The 19,390-nt window shown below is 55.1% G+C and overlaps 1 protein-coding gene across 1 annotated transcript; it reads right to left on the bottom strand.

Moving 5' to 3' along the window:
* Positions 1 to 236: 236 nt before the first annotated feature.
* On the bottom strand, positions 237 to 18,743 carry NUFIP2 (nuclear FMR1 interacting protein 2). Its single transcript, XM_072978669.2, is given in 6 exon segments — positions 237 to 6,229; positions 7,218 to 7,250; positions 9,360 to 9,612; positions 9,614 to 11,184; positions 17,294 to 17,816; positions 18,657 to 18,743. Coding segments are annotated over 6 exon segments (2,520 nt in total). The 3' UTR covers positions 237 to 6,176.
* Between the last annotated feature and the right edge of the window lie 647 nt (positions 18,744 to 19,390).

The following is a 19,390-nucleotide window of genomic DNA, read 5'->3' as shown; positions in this document are numbered from 1 at the left end:
TGGAAGGCAGCCAAGCAGCAGCTATTCAGGAAGAGGTCAGGAAGACCAATTTGGGCCCTCAAATTAGGCAGCACAGGGGGTGCTTTCATGACAAGGTGCGTAAGAATTCTATATTCCACACTTATCATTTATTTACTAGCCTAAGCCCACCAGAAATCATCAGGAAAAAGCGACACTATTAGGTATATATACATATATATAACACACACACACACACACCACCAGGCAGACACATGGAAACTTAAATGTTTATTTAACAATTTACATCATGTAGCATCTTTAATTTATTTTGTTCTACACACATCTCTCCATTTTTAGTTTTTTTTATTTTCTTTTTCATCATCATCTTCTTCATTAAAATATAAAATAGATTTTGGATGGGATGGGGAACTTAAAATATTTAAGAACTGTGGTGGTACAGAATTCAACATGAAAGTAATTAACTACAAAGGTGAGATTTGGCTTCCGTAGTTGACAAAACTAACCCCCAACTCAGCCCAAACACTTTGACAGAGCTGAACGGTTGGACGGTCTCCGATGCTTTCATCGGACTCTCCCTCTACATACACACTCCCATGCGCGCACGCATGCACACACACACACACAGACAATTTCTCCAGGACCAGAAAACAACCACCCATTTGAGCCTATTCACATCTCCTGCAAGATGTCAGGTGGAGAATCCTGCAGACTGAAAAGCAAAATGGCCAAGCTGCTCATCCAGCCATGAAGGATTCTTCGGCTCCCCTGTTTTGAGTGTGAAGCCAAACCATCTCACCCTGGATCGAGAGGTTTAGAGTTAAGTTTTAGACCGTTAAGTGTGGGACGGAGCAGCCCCTAGGCTCCAGGCCCCCCCTCTAGCCATCCAAGGCCCTCTGAAACGACCCCCAGCAGTGTGTCTGTCTGTCTGAACACGCCCTGGTGGAACAGGGGAACCATGTGTCACCCAGGGGCTGATTGCCAGGGGTGGGAGGGAGAAGGCAGGATGGCAGCACAAGAAACGAAGTCAGAGAATCAAAGCCAAACCAGCAAAGCGAACCTACGTGGGGCACGCTGGCAAGCTTGAGCGAGGTTTCAGGCTCACAGAGGAAGGTTTAAACCAGAGAAAGGAGTAGAGAAGTCCCCACCTGGCCTTCTCTCTTAAAGGATCAGGTTGAGTGTCCCTAGATTTCCCAAGCACAAGGAGCCACATTCGACATGGGAGAAGAAAAAGACTCCCCCTCCCTCCGTATGTACGGAAGGGAGCAAAGAGGGGACACCCTGGAACTGAAACACATATCTTGGTTAGGATAGAATATGACAGGGGAGCCACCCGAGATCGTTTTATCCACCCATCCACAAGCCTCGCGGGCATTAAGACAGCTTTTGGAAGAGATCCCAGGAGGGAAACGGAGCAGATGCCCAGCTCCCACCGTGTCTCTCCCCCCCCCAATCAACTTGGATCTCTCCTTCAAGTTTTGGACTAGGCTGTCTGAGGCAAAGAGGCAGAAAATTCGACAGCCCAGGAAACGCTAGCAGAAAAGGAAGATGCCAAACCAGAGTTCTAAGACCTAGGGCTTTCTAGAATTCAAGCCTTCAGGAGCATATGGTCGCTCGAAGGGGAGCAATGAGTGTTTGCACGTCCAGGGGCGCATTTTAGATCTGTAAGATGGGACACACAGAATGTCCGTCGCTCACCTCCTCCCGGTACAGTACGTCCCAGGTGGACCTGGAAAACCATCTCCAGGGCTGAATTTAGGATGCAAGAATCCAGTTGTGATGGAGGAGGAGGAGAAGGAAAGGAAACATCAGAGCGAGCACCTTGTGACAAAATCAGCCTCCAAGCCTTTCTTTTCTTAAGGAAGCTGACCTTATGACATTACAAATAATAATAATAATAATAACAACAACAACAAAAACTCCAAAAAAAGACTCTGATCAGGGATAGGGTGGGTGGTGAGCAAACCTCAGCACAGAGAAGGATCCAAGATTTTATCTTCTCTCTTACCCAGACACACAGGCACGCACTTCTCCGAAGTAATACACAGAAGCTTCAGAGCCTAACCACAGGCAAAGACATTTGCTAGGGAGGGAGCCCCCTTGAGCTCATAGGGTTGATCTCTTCAAGTAAATGAACACTGGATTTGACTTAAGGTCACTTCAAGGAATGCAACACCAACAGACCACCCCCTCGGTCTGTTTTAAGAGCTGAGCGTTTCCCCACTCACTCAAGGTAACTTTGGAGACACCCCAGGGCGCAAAAAGGCTTCTAGAAAAATAAAAGCACACAAAGGGCACACGCGCACAGACACAAAGTGGCAGGAGCACAGATGCTCGCTCACACACACACACACACACACTGGGAAGCCACAGAATCCCAAAGTTGTACGGTTGTGAATCCCTTATTTATTTAATTCCATGAGTTCAGGGGTGGGGAAGGGGGGGTGCTGGCACCAGAATCCCTCCAGACTTCATTTTCAATACAAGAGTCCTGCTGACAACTTCAGAAAAGTTGAAAGGGAGAATCCCTGACCAAATAAATTAACACAAACATGCCCGGACGTTATACTCCGCATTTCAACTTGGAGGCAGCCCTCTGTGGCAAGCTAAACGGTGTGGCTTTTCCATCATTTCCAAACTGGCATCTCACCGTAACGGAGACAGTGTCTCCTAGAACGACACGGGAAGGCTCCACGCAGTGATCTACAGGCATACATGGAGGAGGACAGAGGCCACCCCTCTCAAAAAAACCAAAGCAGCCAAGACAGGCGAGCAAACTAGAAACCAACTAGGGCTACAATTTAAAAATGCATAAAGGGACAACCCTCGACCGGGATGGGGAGGCCCATTCGCGAGCAGGAGAAGGCTCAACACCCTTGAATGAGTCGGGAATTCTAAAGTGCTGTGCATCTTTCTCGGTCCTGACACTCCTCTCCCCCTTTGGAGCCAAAACATAGACGGACTTCCACCCCCAAAAAGCTGCAAATGTCCGCCACAGAGTTTCACCAGCTTTGGGGAGTCTAAACAAATTAGGAGATGGCCCAGCAGCTCTTTGGCCGAAACCCAACTGAGAAAGAGGGAGGGGAAAAAAGCGACAATCCAGAATACATGAAACAAGGCCAGCTAAGCTTAATTTCTTGGGCCTACTTTAGCCTCTTGGGCAAAGTTCTATTAAAAGCCCAACTAGCTCCCGCCACCCCCCCTGGACACAAACTTGAGGGATGGGCAGATGACCCACCATAATGCAAGAGAAAGACCGAATTACCTTAAACGGGCAGGCTGTAGCTGGGGGGAAAAGGTGCAATGCCCCAGGCAAAAAACTGGCTTTGTCTTAGAGCCATACTAAAAATCTCAGGAATTCAAGGAAACTGCCTCTTAGACTAGGGTCACAAGCATCCATGGAGAAAATCTCTGGGTAGTAAATCTTTTGAGCCTCAGCTTCTTGTTTGCTCTCCCGTAGCAAAAGGGTGGGGATTAGTTCCCACTCCTGAAACAACGCGGGGGATACAGAATCTCCAAATCTGTATTTTATAGGTGGGGGGAAAGCCCTCCTCACACTCATTTGTGTGGAGGGATGACAGATTCACATCCGAAGGGGTGTCAGAGGCCCCAAGATAACTAGCTCCTAAGAGAAAAGGCAAACAATAATAAATAGGACAAGCTGGCCAAGGGGCATCCGACCAAAACTTGACACAACCTGCCAAACAATTTATTTAGTGCCCTGACAAGCACGGCCAATGATGGGGAGGGGCTGTGGGGTCAGCAGCCCCAGATCACCTCCAAAGGCCAAAGTTTTTTTTAATGCTCATCCCAGTTCTAAACTTGAGCAGTATTCCCATGTGCTCCATCAGTCACTGATCCGCTAAACTCCTGCCCCTTGAGAAATTTACACACACACACACATGCACGCGCAGAAACACAGGGGAGAAATAATTTATGTTTCCAAAGGGCGCAAGAAGGGACTGCAAAATAACTTTGAGAAGAGAGGGTCTCGACCCACAGAAGTCATGGGGTTGGTGGCTCAAAACAAGAACGCACCCATGAAGAAGAGATGCCCCCCCCCACTCCACCAGGCAGCAAATTAATCGGGCTCAGAGATCTGGGGGCCCAGGCAGACAAGGAGAAAGGGGCACCAGATTTTGGGGGGTGGGGGGGATCAAGCCTGGCACAGGCAACGGAAAAGACACCACAGCGGAGAAGAAATCAGGGGGCCGCCTTGAAAAAGCCCTGCAGGAGTTTATTTTTTAACTCCCTGGAGAGCCTTCGGCTTTAGGATGCTTGACGGAAGGCCGGTCGCCTCTCCAGCCGAGCCCCCAGGTTTCAGGGCTGCAAACGGAAGGGGAGCCGGGGGGGGGGGAAGAGAGAGAGAGGCAAACCATTTTCCCTTGTTAAAACCCTAGCGCCCCACTCGGTTTTTTTGCTCCGGTGGTGCTACTGAATTGTCGTATGCACAAAACAAATGCATAGATGAGAACTATCCCATAGCCCTGGGAGAGCTTGTTTTTTTTTCTTCTTTTTTTAAGTGGCAAGACCAGAAAAGGACTCATTAAAAGCATAAAAAAGGAAATTTTGGGTAGGGGAAAGAGAGGAGGAATCAGAAGAAAAATAAGGCAGACATATTCCCCCTCCCCCCCCCCCGGTTTTAAAAATCAAATTCCCATACAAAATAAAAGTTGCAGGACGGGCTTGTTAAGACCCACACTACATATAAAGTCAGCAAAAGCACAAGTTCCCCGTTTCTCTCCTCGGTGATGTTCCAAGGCCTCCTTCTCCTCCTCCCAGAGATACAAAATGAAGTGCAAGAAATGGGATTTTTCTTCTTCGTTCCGTGCGGGCCCCGAGGCACATGCCCGCACGCACAGACACACACCAAAAATCTCTGTAAAACCAACACACACACACACACACACAATTATCAAGCGCCTAGACCAGTGCTTTCCAGTGACCCAGGCGTCCTTGGACTGCAGTTCCCAGAAACCTTCATCTCTTGCTTTGCTGGCTGGGATTTCTGGGAGTTGTTGTCCAGAACCATCCAGGGGCCCAAAGGTTGGGAAGGGGTGCTCTAGACCCAAAGATTTTCCTGTCGTTTTCGACAACAGTACTCAGAAGCACCCCATTCTTCCCCAAAAGCAGAACCCAAACACTGCTGCTGCGACAATGTGGACTCCCCCCCCCCCCCACGGAGGGCAGGGAGCGTCGTGGTGGTTTCCCATGGGGGATGTGGGGGGGGGGGAGAAGACAATACATTCACACACAGAGACACACACATGCACACACAGAGTTATGTTTTAAGACACATGTCCCCCATCACCGCCTTCGCTCCCTGCTTGTGGGGGGGGGGGAGAAGAGGGAGGGGAGGGGAGGAAGGAAGAAGTGGAGGGGGGGTCAGGAGGAAAGACAAGGGCCCTGACCCACTGGGCTCGGCTCTTCCTGGGTGCAAGGTTCCAGCAAAGCCCAAAGGGACGCAGGAAAGTGTGGGAAGAGAAGAGAACTGGGGGGGGGGGGGGTTGCGGGGGGGTGCAAGAGATAGGAGGACGATGTCCGTTTTCCTCAAGTTAGTGTGTGTTACCGACGGCTGCGCAGTCCTGTTGGGTGGGGGGTTGGCAGCTGGACCCCCTTTAAACTCCACCTCCTATTGATGTCCAGAACACTAGGGCGGCCGGCAGAGTCTGTAGCCTCAGCTGGTTGTATGGAGCACGGAACAAATTATATATATGTAATTACATATATATACCTATAGATATAGATATATATATAATTACATAGATATCGTATATATAGTATACCCCAAAAACAAAGAAAGCACCAGCAGGCAAGCAACGGGGGTGAAGGTGGAAAGTAAAAATTCAGAACTGAAGTTTAAATAATCGCGTAATGTCTCTGCCCATTCTTTTGTAAAGTCTCATCAGCGCGCTCGGGGGCCTTTTCCATTTCTAAAATAACTCATTCATATATATAAAATAATATACATATATATATATATATACATTCACATGGATCCATGTGTATGTGTGTATATCTCTCTCTCTATATATGCATATATATATATATATATGCCATCTTGCAGTTGTAGCTCAGATTATGCCGGGAACACCAGATCTGCTGCCACTGCCGACAGAACACCACACCTTCCAGGGAGGGGGCGTGGGGTCGCTGTTACCCTCAGGCGCTGCCAGGCGGAACCGCCGGCTTTTCTCTCATTGGTTCAGGCGATCCATGGCTTCATCGTAAGTGATTATCCTTTTGGGATCTGGAAAAGAAGAAAGCAACAGAGACTTGAGTCCCCCCCCCCCCCATTTGGACATTCACACTATGCGGGGAGGGGTTGAGCCAATGGGTGAGTAAACCTCCTGCCCAGTTGAAATGAATAATAAAGCCTTGTGGGGACTCTAGTTTGAGTCCCCATCTACCTCCTGAACCATGCTTTCGTAAAGAGTTGGATAGACAACAGCCTCTTGAAGCAACTTTTGGGACCTCCCTTGCAAAGGAGACCCAGAACGGCGGGGATGGCCCCTTTTTCCCCTTGTACAAAACGGCTTTTAGTTACCCTTGCGGGGTTGGAGCTAGCGTAGCAGAGCGCAGAAGCCCAAACCCACGCAAAATCTCTACGATGCTATGGTTTTTCCCCAGGTTTGGAAGACGACTTGACTCTTCCTGTTATTTTGGGAGGCTTTGATTCTCCAGATTCCGGTTTTGGAAACTGTAAATCGGATAAAGGAACTTTTTGATACTCTCCTGCACAGGAAATATGGGGCAATTTCAGGAGCTGCCGGGAACCCCGAACAAGGGAACCCCTTCTTCATGGGCCTCCACTGTTCCCCGAAGCTCTCCAGCGGGGGGCCTGGGACCCCGATCGGGCTCGGGAGGCGCCGCTCCCTCTCCCACGCTTTTACACGTCCTGGTCTTGGGGGGCCCAGGCAACCCGGGACCGCAGACAAAGCCCCGCAGACGACGTGCAGGGGCCTTCAAGACACCCAGGCGAGGGAGGGCTCCTACGCTCAACGTCTCAGCCTCCTCTCCACGGCCACCACACGAACTGCAAAGCCGTGATTGCCAGGGACTGAGGAAGGCTTGGGTCCAATCCAGTCCCAGCCATGAAACTCACCCGGGGGGGGGCAGTCCCTGCCTCATCTTATCTACACCGTAAAGATTAAAAAATTGATAGGCTCCACTTTTACACCCACCAAGGCCTGAATTTCTTGCCAGGAAACAACGCGGTGAAGATGCCAAATCCTTACCTTGCTTTTGTAAATTACAAATAGATTCCATTTCTGTGGGGAAAAAGAGAGAGAGAGAGGAGTAAATATTTACATCACACTGTACAAACCCTTAAATATCAAATACTGGTTTTCTGCTCTGAAAACGATGGGGATCAGTTTCCCGAATTTCTGAGCCCACATTCAAAGCATTCCTGCAAAAATAAAATTTCGATGAAGCTTTCAGGAGCACCTATATGGGAAAAGGGGGTACCCCCCCCCAAAAAAACCCCAGCTATATTTGAAGATGACAATCTTTCTGACAGGAATTAAGGCTTCAGGACATCCTTTGGCCTTTGAGAACTGGGAGGAACCCCTTATGCAAGGTGGAAAAGCCATCCGAGGAAGGTTCCATAGAGAAGGGGCCAGACGGGATCCCAGGAAGAGGGCCAGATCCAGACCCGGGACGCAAGGCTTCCCACTTGCGCCACCAGCAACCTCCATGCCATAGATGTGGAGGGTATCCCACCTCCGCCCGCTAAACGGAACTAGGTCATTCCACAAGCGACCCACGCCCCAGACAAAAAAAAAAGGCGTAGGAGGCTCGTAGTTGGACTCACAAGTCGTGCCCTGCAGCCAAAGGCTGGGAGGGGCCGGAAAATTCACACAGAGGGCGAAGGGTGGGCAAAGGCACCCACCTGCAGCTGCTCCTACACACACACACAACACACACATGCCCAAAAGCGCTGAATTCACAACTTGTCTCTTCCTTCTGACCCAGTTGGCTACTGAAGCACAGCTGACGTTTGTGGACGGCGCTGAGCTGGGGGGGGCTCACGAGAAGCACCAGCAGAGACGGGAAGGAGGAGAGAACCAAGGCAGGAGGAGGAACCCACTTCGCCAGAACAGCCCGGAGGGAAAACCCGTCAGCCTCGCTCGGCTGGAGAGGCCGCCAGGCGCTTCCAGAACTTCTCGGTGGAGACAGAAACGTCTCCGCTCTCCCTTCCCGAGAGACAACCTAAAGGCACGGGGAACCATTCCCGGTGGCCAGGAAAACCTCACCCAGATCCTCTTCTCTGAAGGATGCCATCGGCCTGAAGACCGCAGGGCTTCGGGTCACAGAACAGCAGGAGAGGAAGGGACCCGAAGTGTCATCTAGTCCAGCCCCATGCCAACTCACAGAGCCTCCTGATCCTGGCTGAAGAGTGCCCCCCCCCCCAGAAAGAAGCACCCGTTTCCCCCGACAGCAATCTGAGATGCTGCTGGAGATTTATTGGGGGATTCTCAGGGAAAGGTCTGCTTCTTTGGAGAGAAACTAGGCATCAGAGGTAGGAGCGGCAGCAACTTTGCATAGCCGGCTCCCCTCAAACCAAACCTTTCCCCAGCTCTGCCCCCCAGCGCTCCTAAACCCAGCACCCTTGCGCCTGGGAGCAGAAGTGGACGGGTAACAAGGGAAGGAAGTGCTGTGGCCCACCTGAGAAGGCACAACACGACTCGAGGAAGCGGATGGCCAGAAAGGAGCATATTGTCTCTTCCGAGCCCGGCGCCTCTGCTCTCCAAGCCCCCGCCCCCCGAACAACAATCTTATGACTTTCGCTGCCCCCCCCATCCCGGCCAAGATCCAACTACAGTTCCCAGCAGTTGGCTGCGTACACCAAGGCACGCTCTGGCCCAGCACAGGGCCCGGAGAAGTTATTTCTTGGAAACCAATCCCGAAAGCCCACCCCATAACTATATATACACATATTTCTCTCTCTCTCTCTCTCTCTCTCTCTCTCTCTCTCTCTCTCTCTCTCTCTCTCTCTCTCTCTCCAGGCACATACATTAAAACGTCTGATGCTTCTCTGGCAAGCCGCCTCCTTTCTGATCCTCTGCCAGCCACCATCAGCCTAGGAAGTCCTTTTCTTTCTAGACCCTCCCAGGGGGTGGGGTGGGGTAGAAAAGCACAGTCATCCCCACCGGGACCAACTCAAACAAGGAGGCCGTAAGCTGTTGCTCGAACCTAGAGAGGCTTTTAAAAACATTTCCTCCCCCCCCCCAAGCATATCTGCACAACTCCCTAGTGCTTTGGGGAAGTCAAACGCCAGCTACCAACATAGGGCAACATCACATACAGGAAGGGAAGGGTCCCCGGAACAGTCCTCCACCCTGCCACCCCCCCCCGCAAAAGGGTTCAGGCTTTACCTTGAGTGTGATACAGAACGGCAGCCTGCAGGTCAAAGCCACCCCAGCTTTCCTTCCTTTCTAGGCCTCCCGGGGACCTCTGTTCTTTGGCGGGGGCTAAGAGACTGTTCGTAGGGGAAGCCAGGTGGCTCTCGGCTCCGTGAGAGTCCTTGGCGAGGAACACAAAGGCCCCCGGGCCGCCGCTCGGCTCAGAAGCCTGCCGGGGCCCACCCGGCAAGGGCGGCTGCGGATCCAGCATAAAGCCGCCGCCGCCGCCCCCCCTCGCTGGCGCCCCCCAGCTTTAGGATGCCACACAGCAGCTGCGGGCTAGTCCGCTTGTCCAGCTCGTAAGCCTTAGGGAACGCCGGGTGCTCAGGCCCTGCCGGAGGAACCGTCTCGGCCCGCCGGGAGGCCGAAGCAGCCGGGCAGTCCCCCTCGAGCGGCGCCTCCTCCGCGGTTTGAGCGTCCGCGGGCTTTCCCCCGCCCGTCTCGGGTCCGGCGCTGGGCTCGTTGATAAACGATAATCCCCACTGGTTCTGAAAAATGTCCCCCAGGCTCTGCTGGCTGGCCTGGAAGGCCGGTTCGGCTGGGGCGGCGTTGGCGTCAGCGTTGAGAAGCGCTTGCATATGGGTCGGGTAAATAAAAAGGCTGGACTTCGGCAGCTCCGCCGCTGCCGAGGTCGGGTTTCCGTCCTGGGAAGCCAAGTCAGAAGGCGCTAAAAGCACGCTGCCAGCCGCTGGCACGAGCAGAGACTGAGTCCCCGCCGGGCAGGCCCCGCGGTCGCCCACCGCCAGGACCGGGCCGTTCACAAAGTTTGCGGAGGTGACCGATTTCATGGCAGACATGGGGACCTGGGAGAGGCGGGTGGAGGGCTGGGCGTGGGCGTCTGTGGCCGATGACAAACATAAAGAGGAGGAGGAGGAGGAGGAGGAGGAAGAGGAGGAGGAGGAGGATGAGGCTGAGGAGGAGGAGAGGGACAGGGTGGGGCTCTGAGCCGCCTTGTTCAAGTTCTCCTTCACTTTGCTCGCGTAGCTGATCTTCGGCACTATTTTCGCACTGCTGTTGTCCACTGGGAAGACCGGGGGCGGCTTGAAGAGGGTCCACGAGTCCTCTTTCGAGGCGGAGGCCACAGGCTTCCCCTTGGGCCGCTCCTCGAACGTCTTGCCGGCCACCCCAACCTTGGCATCCGAGTTCTTCCGCAGCACCTCTCCCGCGACACCCGGCTTCCCCCGGGCCGCTCCCAAGCCCCCCGGCTCACACTTCCACGCCGGCTTCAGGCTGTCCGCTCGGCCAACTCCTGCCACCTTCCCCTCCCCGCACTCGGGACTGAAACCTTCTGGCTCCTGTTTTAAGGCCGGGGCAGCAGGGGCGAGGGGAGGCTCATGCGCCGCGATCTTCTCCTGTACCAAGTTCAAGTTCTCGCAGCCCTTGGCGCTGTTCCGGCGGCCCTTGCGCTTCTTGGGGGTCGTGTAGCCGCTCTCAGACCCGCTCCCATCGTTGTCCGCCCCTTTGCCGACATAACCGTTGGTGATGTAGCCGGAGCTGTGGGCGACTACGCCGTTGGGGATAAAGAGCCCCTCGGGCTTGTCCAAAGACTCTCTTTTGCTTTCGTAACCTTTGTCGGCTTTTTTGTCCGTTCCGCCTTTCGGTACGAAGCTCTTCGGCTTCGGTCCCAGTTTCCCAAACGGGCCGCCCTTCACACTCGGCTTGATGGTCAAGTTAGCCTCTCCAGGGGCCTGGCTGCCGTTGGGAACTCTGGAAAGGAGGCTGGACATCTCGCCAGCACCCAAAACTCTCAGCGAAGAGGAGTCCCGGTCTACCACGTTGCCATTGAGTTCGCCGTAGCCTGCGAAAGAAATACAACAGCGTCAAGACTGGACATTGCGAAGGGTCAAGAGCCAATCATTTATTCAAAGAAGGGCCAATCCATTAAGCCCCAATCCATTCTCAGATCCCTCTGGATTCCACATAAGGAGCTGCCCAGAGATACGTATCTTTCCCACCCCATTAAGAACAGAAATGGTTTCACACATGCTAGCAGGGAGCTAATCCCTAACCCCACCTGAGAGAAACGGTCATGGTTTATTTCTCCCCTCCCCACCACCTTGCCGGCCACAGAGATTGGCGAAACGTAAGGAAGAACCACCTTCAGAACACGGCCAAGGAGCCCAAAAAATCCACAACAACCATCACATTTCCGAAACTTTTTCTAATGCTTCTGATTAAAATTTCCCATTTCTCCAAAGAAATTTGCCCAAAACTTTGTGGCCCTAATTCTATGTCCGTCAGAGCGGGGCCACTATTAAATCACGGAGGATACATCAAAACTCACAGACATACCATGATTTTCAACAGAGCTCCTGATATTGGAACCAACCCTTGATTTTTCAGGGTTACAAATGAGAAAGAATCGGTGCCCGACATACGGTAGCTCAGATCTGACCTGAGCAATCAAAGATACAGGTGGGGGCAAAAAACGGAAGCCTCTCCACACCCCATCGCGGAAGTGGAAGAAACCAAAGATTCTCCCAGAAGGAGACAGGTAGAAAAAAAAACTTTAAGAGACAACAACTTTTAACCCAAGTATCTTCACCCTACAGCTTCACATTTGTCTGAAAATCAGGCTTTAGCTGCGCTCAAGACTCCCACTCAACGTAATTCAAATCTGAACAGGCTGTGAGGAATTTACAAAGTTCTGTTTGACACGCATTAAGTCAAATAAGTCAGAACAGCCAAAGCATCGAGGTCAGCCCAGAAAGGATGCTTGCTTTCTATGTATTGGCCAAGTTTCTTTAGAGCTTGACATCACAGGATTGCAACGGTGACCTTCCTGGGTCAGGGTTTTTGGCTCAGCCACAGAAAACGCTTTTCTCTCCCCCCCCCCCCGGCAAACAGAAAATGCCACGTTTAATCTCCGTGAAGTCCACCTGCAAGAGGTGGCCAGCCAGAACAGTACAGGTGGGACACCGTTGCAGGCTCTGGACGGACCCGGTTTTGACTCAAGGCTTTGTGAGGCAGCCATGGCTCACAAAAAAGGTGGTCCACACGCTAGGATCGGTGTCCTCTCCCCCTCCGCCCCTCACCTCCAAGAGCCAGTCCCGGGGGCCAATTCCCAAGGATCCGGGGAAGCACAGGGGCTCATATCACAAAAGCTGGAGAAGGCAAAGGAGATCACTCCCAACACCTGTCTTTTGACACGACGGATAAGGGTTGCCCACTCAACCCTGTAAGCATGAAAAGGACCACAAGCGGGTCACATCCAAAGCTAAGGTGTGTGCGGCTTGCGGCAATTGGAAGATGGGGCACCTTCCTGTCTCCTACCTGGAGACATCTCTCTAATCCCTGCAGAATATTCGAGAAGGTGAATTAAAAGAGTGACAAAGGGGAACTTCCCCACTCGGATGCAGTGCGAAGCGGAGCATCTTTTCTGTGTGGGAAACTGAGGCCAAGGAAGTTCGGACAGACAGGCACACTAAACGCGCTCCGTGCAGAGTCACCTCCTGGCCTCTCCGTGCCAAGAAAAGCAAACCGCTAAGGGTAACCACTGAGAACGGAGTGAGAGATTGCACATCCAACCTTGGAGCCCCTCGGGTAAAACACCAACACAAGAGGGTCCAAAGCCAAGCCGCACGTGTCGCTCCGCTGGGGCCACTTCTGGAGCCTTGCGCATGCAAACCAAATGGGGGTGGTTGTGGGAGAAACGTGGGGATTTCCCCCTCTGCAAATCTGCAAGGTCAAATCGGAGCTCAGCCAACCGGGGGCCATCTCTGGCTTGGAAACCCTGCTTGAGTTTTGATAGATGGCCATTTCCACCCTCCTCAAAAATGTGTTTCCCCTGCGTAAAGAACAAGCTGAGGAAGGAGAGATTTGTGCTTTTATTTTCCCATGCTCTCTTTATTTCTCTCTCTCTTTCTTTTTCCCACTAATTTATGGGGCAAACAAGTAGGTCACCCATGACCCAGCCGCCCACTTCATCTTTAATAAGAAATGATCCACGCTCGCAACCTGCATTTTTAAATCTGAGGAAAAAGGAGCCACATCACAATGGGGATGGTTTTAGAGCATTCTCTGCAAATTATACAGAAATCCTTCGGAGAAGAGGCTCCATCCTCAGAAAAGGCAGAAACAACACGTTTTGGGGTGATCAGAGGAAGTTATTTGCTCTAACCGGGTCAAAACCTGGCTTCATCTAGTCTTGCGTTTCTGCTCATTAAGGCAATTAGCGCTTCAAGGTGGTCTCCACACATGCGCGCGCACGCACACACACACGCCTGTTACCAAATCAACAGAGTATCAGGGCTCTCTCCAAAATAGACTTTCCCAGCCCGGCATCCTCCAGAGGCTCTGTGCTCCAGTTCCCATCTCACCCCACTGGCATCCAAGGTCATGTCCACCGGGGGCGATGGGAATCGTAATCTAACAGCCTCAAAAGCACCAGGTCAGAGAAAGGGTGCGAGGAAAACAGACCCACACATTAGACCACACTCATCGCCCACTTCTAGCTGGGATCCCCCTGATCGAAACCAAGATTTTTTAAAAGGGTCCTAAACATACCCTCAAATTGAGTCCAGCTAAACTGGGGAGTGGGTGAAAAACAGGAAGGGAGAGCTGGGGGGGGAGCCCACGGCTCAGGGTATTGCAATGCCCATCATTCCCAAGCGTGTGGCTTCTCAAACGTACAGTAGCTGCAGTGGAATTTGCTGGGAGGCATCCCATTCAAGCACAGCCACGCACCCCCCCCCCACACACACATTTTCTTGTACCTCAGCACTCCTGGCCACACACATCTGGTCAACAAAAACTGGCCAAGGTTTTAGAGGCACACCCCTTCTTTCCTTTTGCTTTGTTTCAAATCCATTGCTCGCTCCCACCTTCTGTTTTAAGGGTCCCCCCCCAAAACCTAACACCAGTGAACAACTGCACCTTAAAACAGACACAATACTAATCCCAGGAACCTTATTGCTCAGCCAGGGACCCAAAGTAATTCAATGCATCTTGCCAAACATTGTGGCCCAGACTGTCTTCGTTCTGTGCCTCAGACCGTCAGACCTGGATGCCCCATTTGAGGGGCGGGGGAGAGACTCAAAAGGATACCCCCACCAGTCCCTAGGCCCTTGCAAACCCCCCCCCCCAAGTTTAACTCCTTAAGAAAGCTTAAACCCTTTCCTCCCTAACAACACCCCTCAGAGCTTCTCCCCATCTCCGTCTTCTATGGGTTAAAGAGACTATTGGAGTTCGCATGTAGGGTTAGAACTGGGAAGATCGGGGTTCAAATCCCTTGTCCTGCAGTTGCTCAAGATTATCATGGTTCTCCTGACACGCACGACCCCTGCTTCAAAGGGTTTTGAGGATAAAACCAGAATGTGTACGTTTATAGCACCTTGAATAAAGCTGGAGGGTGGGGGTGGGACGCACTAAATAATGGCGGAAATCCTGGGAAGTACAGAGTGTGAATCTCTCCAACATCTCAACCATGAAGACCGCTCAGAGTGGTATAATTATACTAGACGGGCGGGATATAAATCAAATAAATAAATAAATAAATAAATAAATAAATAAATAAATAAATAAATAAATAATAAATGAAGATGTGATTCTGGGGCGGCTGTTTCCTCTCAATCTACCTACTCACAAAATTTTGTAGAGATGCACACACACACAACTGAGAATGGACTAGACAAAAATAAGAAGAGCAACTAATAGTTACAACTGAGTGAAGACCCGCGGTGTACGGCAAGGGAGACCTGGGTTCAAAGAACACACACACACACACACACACACACGGTCTTGGCGTGCTCTGGATCAGTTTGGAATGGGCAGCCTTTCTCTTGGCCTAGACTACCTCGCAGGGGTGTGGTTGCAAGGGCAAAAGTGGGGGAGACAGGGAAGAACAACTTTATTTGTCACTTTGACCCCAACAAAAGAAAAGTGGGATATAAATACAATGCATGCAGGTAAGTAGCTGAAGTAATGGCTTCTATCTGTTACTCAGCTCTGACTCTTAAAAAACCCCCAAAGGGTTGCTCAGGGCTCCTACACAGGAGGAGGGTGGGAGCCTATGGACAAAGGGAGCTACCCCATAGGTGGAGGAAATGGCAGAATAAACCTTAACCGACACCCCCCCCCCCCGCCCAGAGGAAAAGAACCATCTCAAGTGAAAAAGGAGAGGAAAGAACCTCAAAGCAGCCTGAAGGGGACCTAAAAGTCCCCAGGCAGATGGAGAGCAGGAGGGGAAAGACGCCTGCATCATCAGCCTTTGTGGGGACGGAGAGGAGGGACAAACAGCCCCACAGAAAGGAAAGAAGCCCCCCATAACTCACTGGGGAAGCCAACTCTACAGAAGTGGGTGTGTGTGGGGGGAAGCAAACCCATTGGGGGGGAGAGAGAAAAAGCCCAATTTTTACCCCGTGGAGGTGGGGGGGTCAAAAAAAGAACCTTAAAGCCTGCAAGAGACCCCAAATATACCTAGAGAGAACCCTCTCCCCTTCAAGCCCCACGTTCAGCCCCTTCCTCCCCCCGACCAAACCTGCACCCCAATTTTACCCTACTGGGGGTCAGGCAGAGAAGCCAAAGAGGGGAACCCCCCCCAAGATGCCCCATTTCCCACCCACCCCCAAAATAAGAGCCTCTCTTCCCTCCTCCCCCCAAACATCAGGCCTGACTCCCAAAGGGGAGAAATTCCCAACCCCCGCCAGGCCTGGAAGGGAAGCCGCCCCCGGGTGGGGGAGGCCGGGCCAGGCCAGGCCGGGGCGTTGGCGGGCCGAGGTAGGCCCCGGCGGCGGCCCTGCTTCGCCTCCCGCCCAACATGGCGGCTGCCCGGGAGAAGCTTCCAGCCGAGGCCGGAGGAGGGAGGGAGGAAGGAAGGCAGGAAGGAAGGCGGCGGCGACGGAGGCCCGGCCGCCCGGTAGACCTCAAGCCCCGGCCTCGCGTAGGGAGGAGCCCCGCCCGAGCCTCCGTGGAAGCCGGGAAGGTCACGGCGGCTGGGCCCCCGTCGATTGGGGCAGGGTGGGGTGGCGGAACGGGCGGGGGGGGGAAGTAACCCTGTCTCTCTCTTCCTCCTCCCTATCCCCTATAGACACGTGTCCTGGGTTGGCTCTGGAGCCCAAGCCTTGGGGACCCCCGGACACCCCCTCCAATTCCCCAAAAGGGGGGGGGAAGGCGGCGGCGACAAGCGGGGCCCCCTCCATCCAGCCCTGGTTTTGTTCTGGATCCTCCCCGCCCGGGAAAGAAAAGCCTGTGTCCCCTATTAATTCGCGGGGGGGCCCCCAAGCCCAAAAATCATGAGCCTGCCGGACTCCGTGCAAACAGGTGGGGAGTCCCCAGGAAACCCCCCCCCACACACAAAAATATAAAGACCTTGCGCCTTGGGAGTCCCCAGCACCCGCCCCGCGGCCCCAGGGTTCCCCCCCCACTTGCCTAATTCCACTTCTTCCCCCCCCCCCACCATGGGCCCTTTTTGCCAACTCTTCCCCCTCCTTTCCCGCACCCCGGAGGGGAAAAGGGTCGCCCCCTTCCAAGCCCCACGCACGGAAAGGCCAGTCTCTTCCCCCCCCCCCAATATCTCGCCTTCCTGGGTCCAGGCCCGGGGGTGGGGGACCCCAAGCGAGATCCTTCCTCTTCCCCACTCGTCGGGCGCCCCCCCCCACTTTTTTCAGCCGCCCTCCCCTCCTGCCACCTAGGGTACCTCCCGGATCTCCCCCGGCGCGCCCTTGCCTGCGCCCAACATCCTCTCCTTCCCCCCCCCACTTCTGGATCGCCCTGGGCTTCGGGGGGGGGGAGAGCGAGGGAGGGAGGGTGGCCCAGCCCTGGGGCCCGATCCCTTCTTGCCCAGCCCTCCCCCTTCGGCCCGGTCCCGATCCAAGAACCCTAAAGGCCACCCTCCCCTCCCCCCCCGCCGTGCGCCCCGGGGCGTTTTTGCGCGCGCGTTTTGCGCCCCCCCCATCCCGAGCCCCGACCTGTTTTCTTCCTGGGCGCTTCCTGTTGCGGCGGGAGGCCCCCTCCTCCTCCTCCTCCCCCTCCGTGCTTGGGGGGCTCATGTTTCAGGGCTTGGAGGGGCCCTTTGGTGGGCGGCTGCTGGGGCGCCGGGCTGTGCGGGTGCTGGGCCTTGCCGCCGCCGCCTTCGCCCAGGTACTGCTGGTGGTGCTGGTGGCGGTTGTGGTTGTAGTAGTAGTAGTGATGGTGGTGGTGGTGATGATGATGGTGCTGGGGCGGCTGGCCAGGAGACGAGGAAGAGGAAGGCGGCGCCGGCGCCGGTTGCTGCTGGTGGTGCTGGTGGTGGTGGGGCGGCTGTTGCTGCTGCTGCTGCTGCTGCTGCCCGGGGTGCTCCTCCATTGAAAAGCCACGGCCCTTGGAGACAGCGCCGGCGGCGGCGGCGGCCCCTTCGTCCTCCCCGTCCTCCTCCTTCCGGGGCCCCGGATCCTTCCCTCTCCAACGCCCGCTGGCCTCCTCCTCCGGCTGCTCCTCGTCCTCCGGCCCTTCCTCGGTGCACCAAAGGGGGGGGAAGGAAAGGAAAGGAAAGAAGGAGGAGGCGGCGATCTCTCTCCCCCTCCTCCTCCTCCTTCTTCCCTGTGTGTGTGTTTGCGCGTCTGCCTTGCGGTGGCTCCCTCCCCGGCTCCTGCCTGCCTGCCTGCCTGCCTGCCTGGCTTCTCCCGGGCGCGCACGCTCTCCGTCCAGGGAAGGACCCGGCGGGGGACGGGGCGCGCACCAGCCAGCCAGCCAGCCAGCCAACCCGCCTGGAGACCGGGGGTGGGGGGGGGGTGCGGTGGGGTGGGGTGGGGTAGCGGAGGAGGAGGCGGCGGCGGCGGCGGCGGCAGGGCGAGCCCGGCAAGACGGACAGCTCGCCTCCTGCAATCACGACGCTTCCCAGCGGCTGGCGCTCCGCCTCCGCACCGGGCGCGCGCGCGCGCTCCCCTCCTCCTCCTCCCCCCCGTTCGCCGCCTGCTCGCCTCCTGGCCTTGCCCCCCCCGTGCGCGCGCGCGAGTCCCCGGCCGCCGCCGCCGCCCCCTCTCCGGGCTGCCCGCCTTCCTTCCTGGCTGCTCACACACACCCCCCCCGATCGGGCGCCGGCCGGCCGGCCCCGCTGTCCTCCCCCCCCCGCCGGCCCGGGGCTGGAAGGGGGCCGGGGAGCCCTCCCCCCCTCCCTCCCTCCTCCGGGCTTGGCCAACCAATTCAAAAGAAAAGCGAGGAGGGCCGGGCGCGCTCCCGCGCAGGCAGGCGAGGGCGCGCCTCCCCGTCCCCCTTCCCCTCCACCCGAGAGAGAAGACGTGGAAAGCTGGGAGCGGACGGGGCCGGGTCGGGCCGAGCCTGCCCTCCCTCCACCCGCAGCGGCCGTTCGGGAACCTTCGGGGCTTCGCCGGGCGCGCCCCGCCATCCATCCCGAGGAAGGGCCTCCCGGCGCCCCGCCATCCTAAGGGGGCTCGAGGAGACGGGTCCCTCCCGGCGCTGCCCGCGGGGCCGGACTGCCGCTCCCAATCTTCCCCGGGACCGCCGTGGCCGAGGATGATGGGGGTTGTCGTCCCCAGGCGCGGCGCCGCGGGCCCCGATCCCTCCCTCCCTGCCGGCCTCCCTCCTTGCTGACTCGCGCGCGCGCCGTGGATCTGGCGCAAGGAAGTGCCCGGGACGGCGAGCTCTCCCGCGCAAGCCTTGACTCCCGAGGAAGCGGACGCGGACTACAAAGCCCAGGCTCCCGTACCCGTCACGCCGTTTGGACGACGCTTCCCAGAATCCCCCAGCAAAATTGGGGAGGGGGGGCCTGCCGGGAGGGAGGATTTTTTCCTGCTGAATGTATATTAACGTGGCTGTTCTGATTATTCCTTTTATTATTATTGTTGTTGTTGTATGACTTTCGGGGGGCGGGGAGGAGGGGAAGCGACAGCGGCGTCGCGTCCTTGAGATTCCCCGAATTATTCCCACGTGCGCGCTTCCGTGGATCGCAAGGCGCCGTTCCACGTGGTTTTGCTGCTTTATCCGGCTGTGATGATCCTGAAGAATATAACAAACAGCAGGGCCAGCCAGCCAGCCAGGGATTGAGAGAGAGAAGGAAGAGGGTGTCT

This window comes from Pogona vitticeps, chromosome 7, assembly GCF_051106095.1.
Source record: "Pogona vitticeps strain Pit_001003342236 chromosome 7, PviZW2.1, whole genome shotgun sequence".
In the NCBI taxonomy this organism is placed as follows: domain Eukaryota; kingdom Metazoa; phylum Chordata; class Lepidosauria; order Squamata; family Agamidae; genus Pogona; species Pogona vitticeps.
The sequence above is the reverse complement of the archived record's forward strand: the minus strand, read 5'-3'. Positions and strand labels throughout refer to the sequence as shown.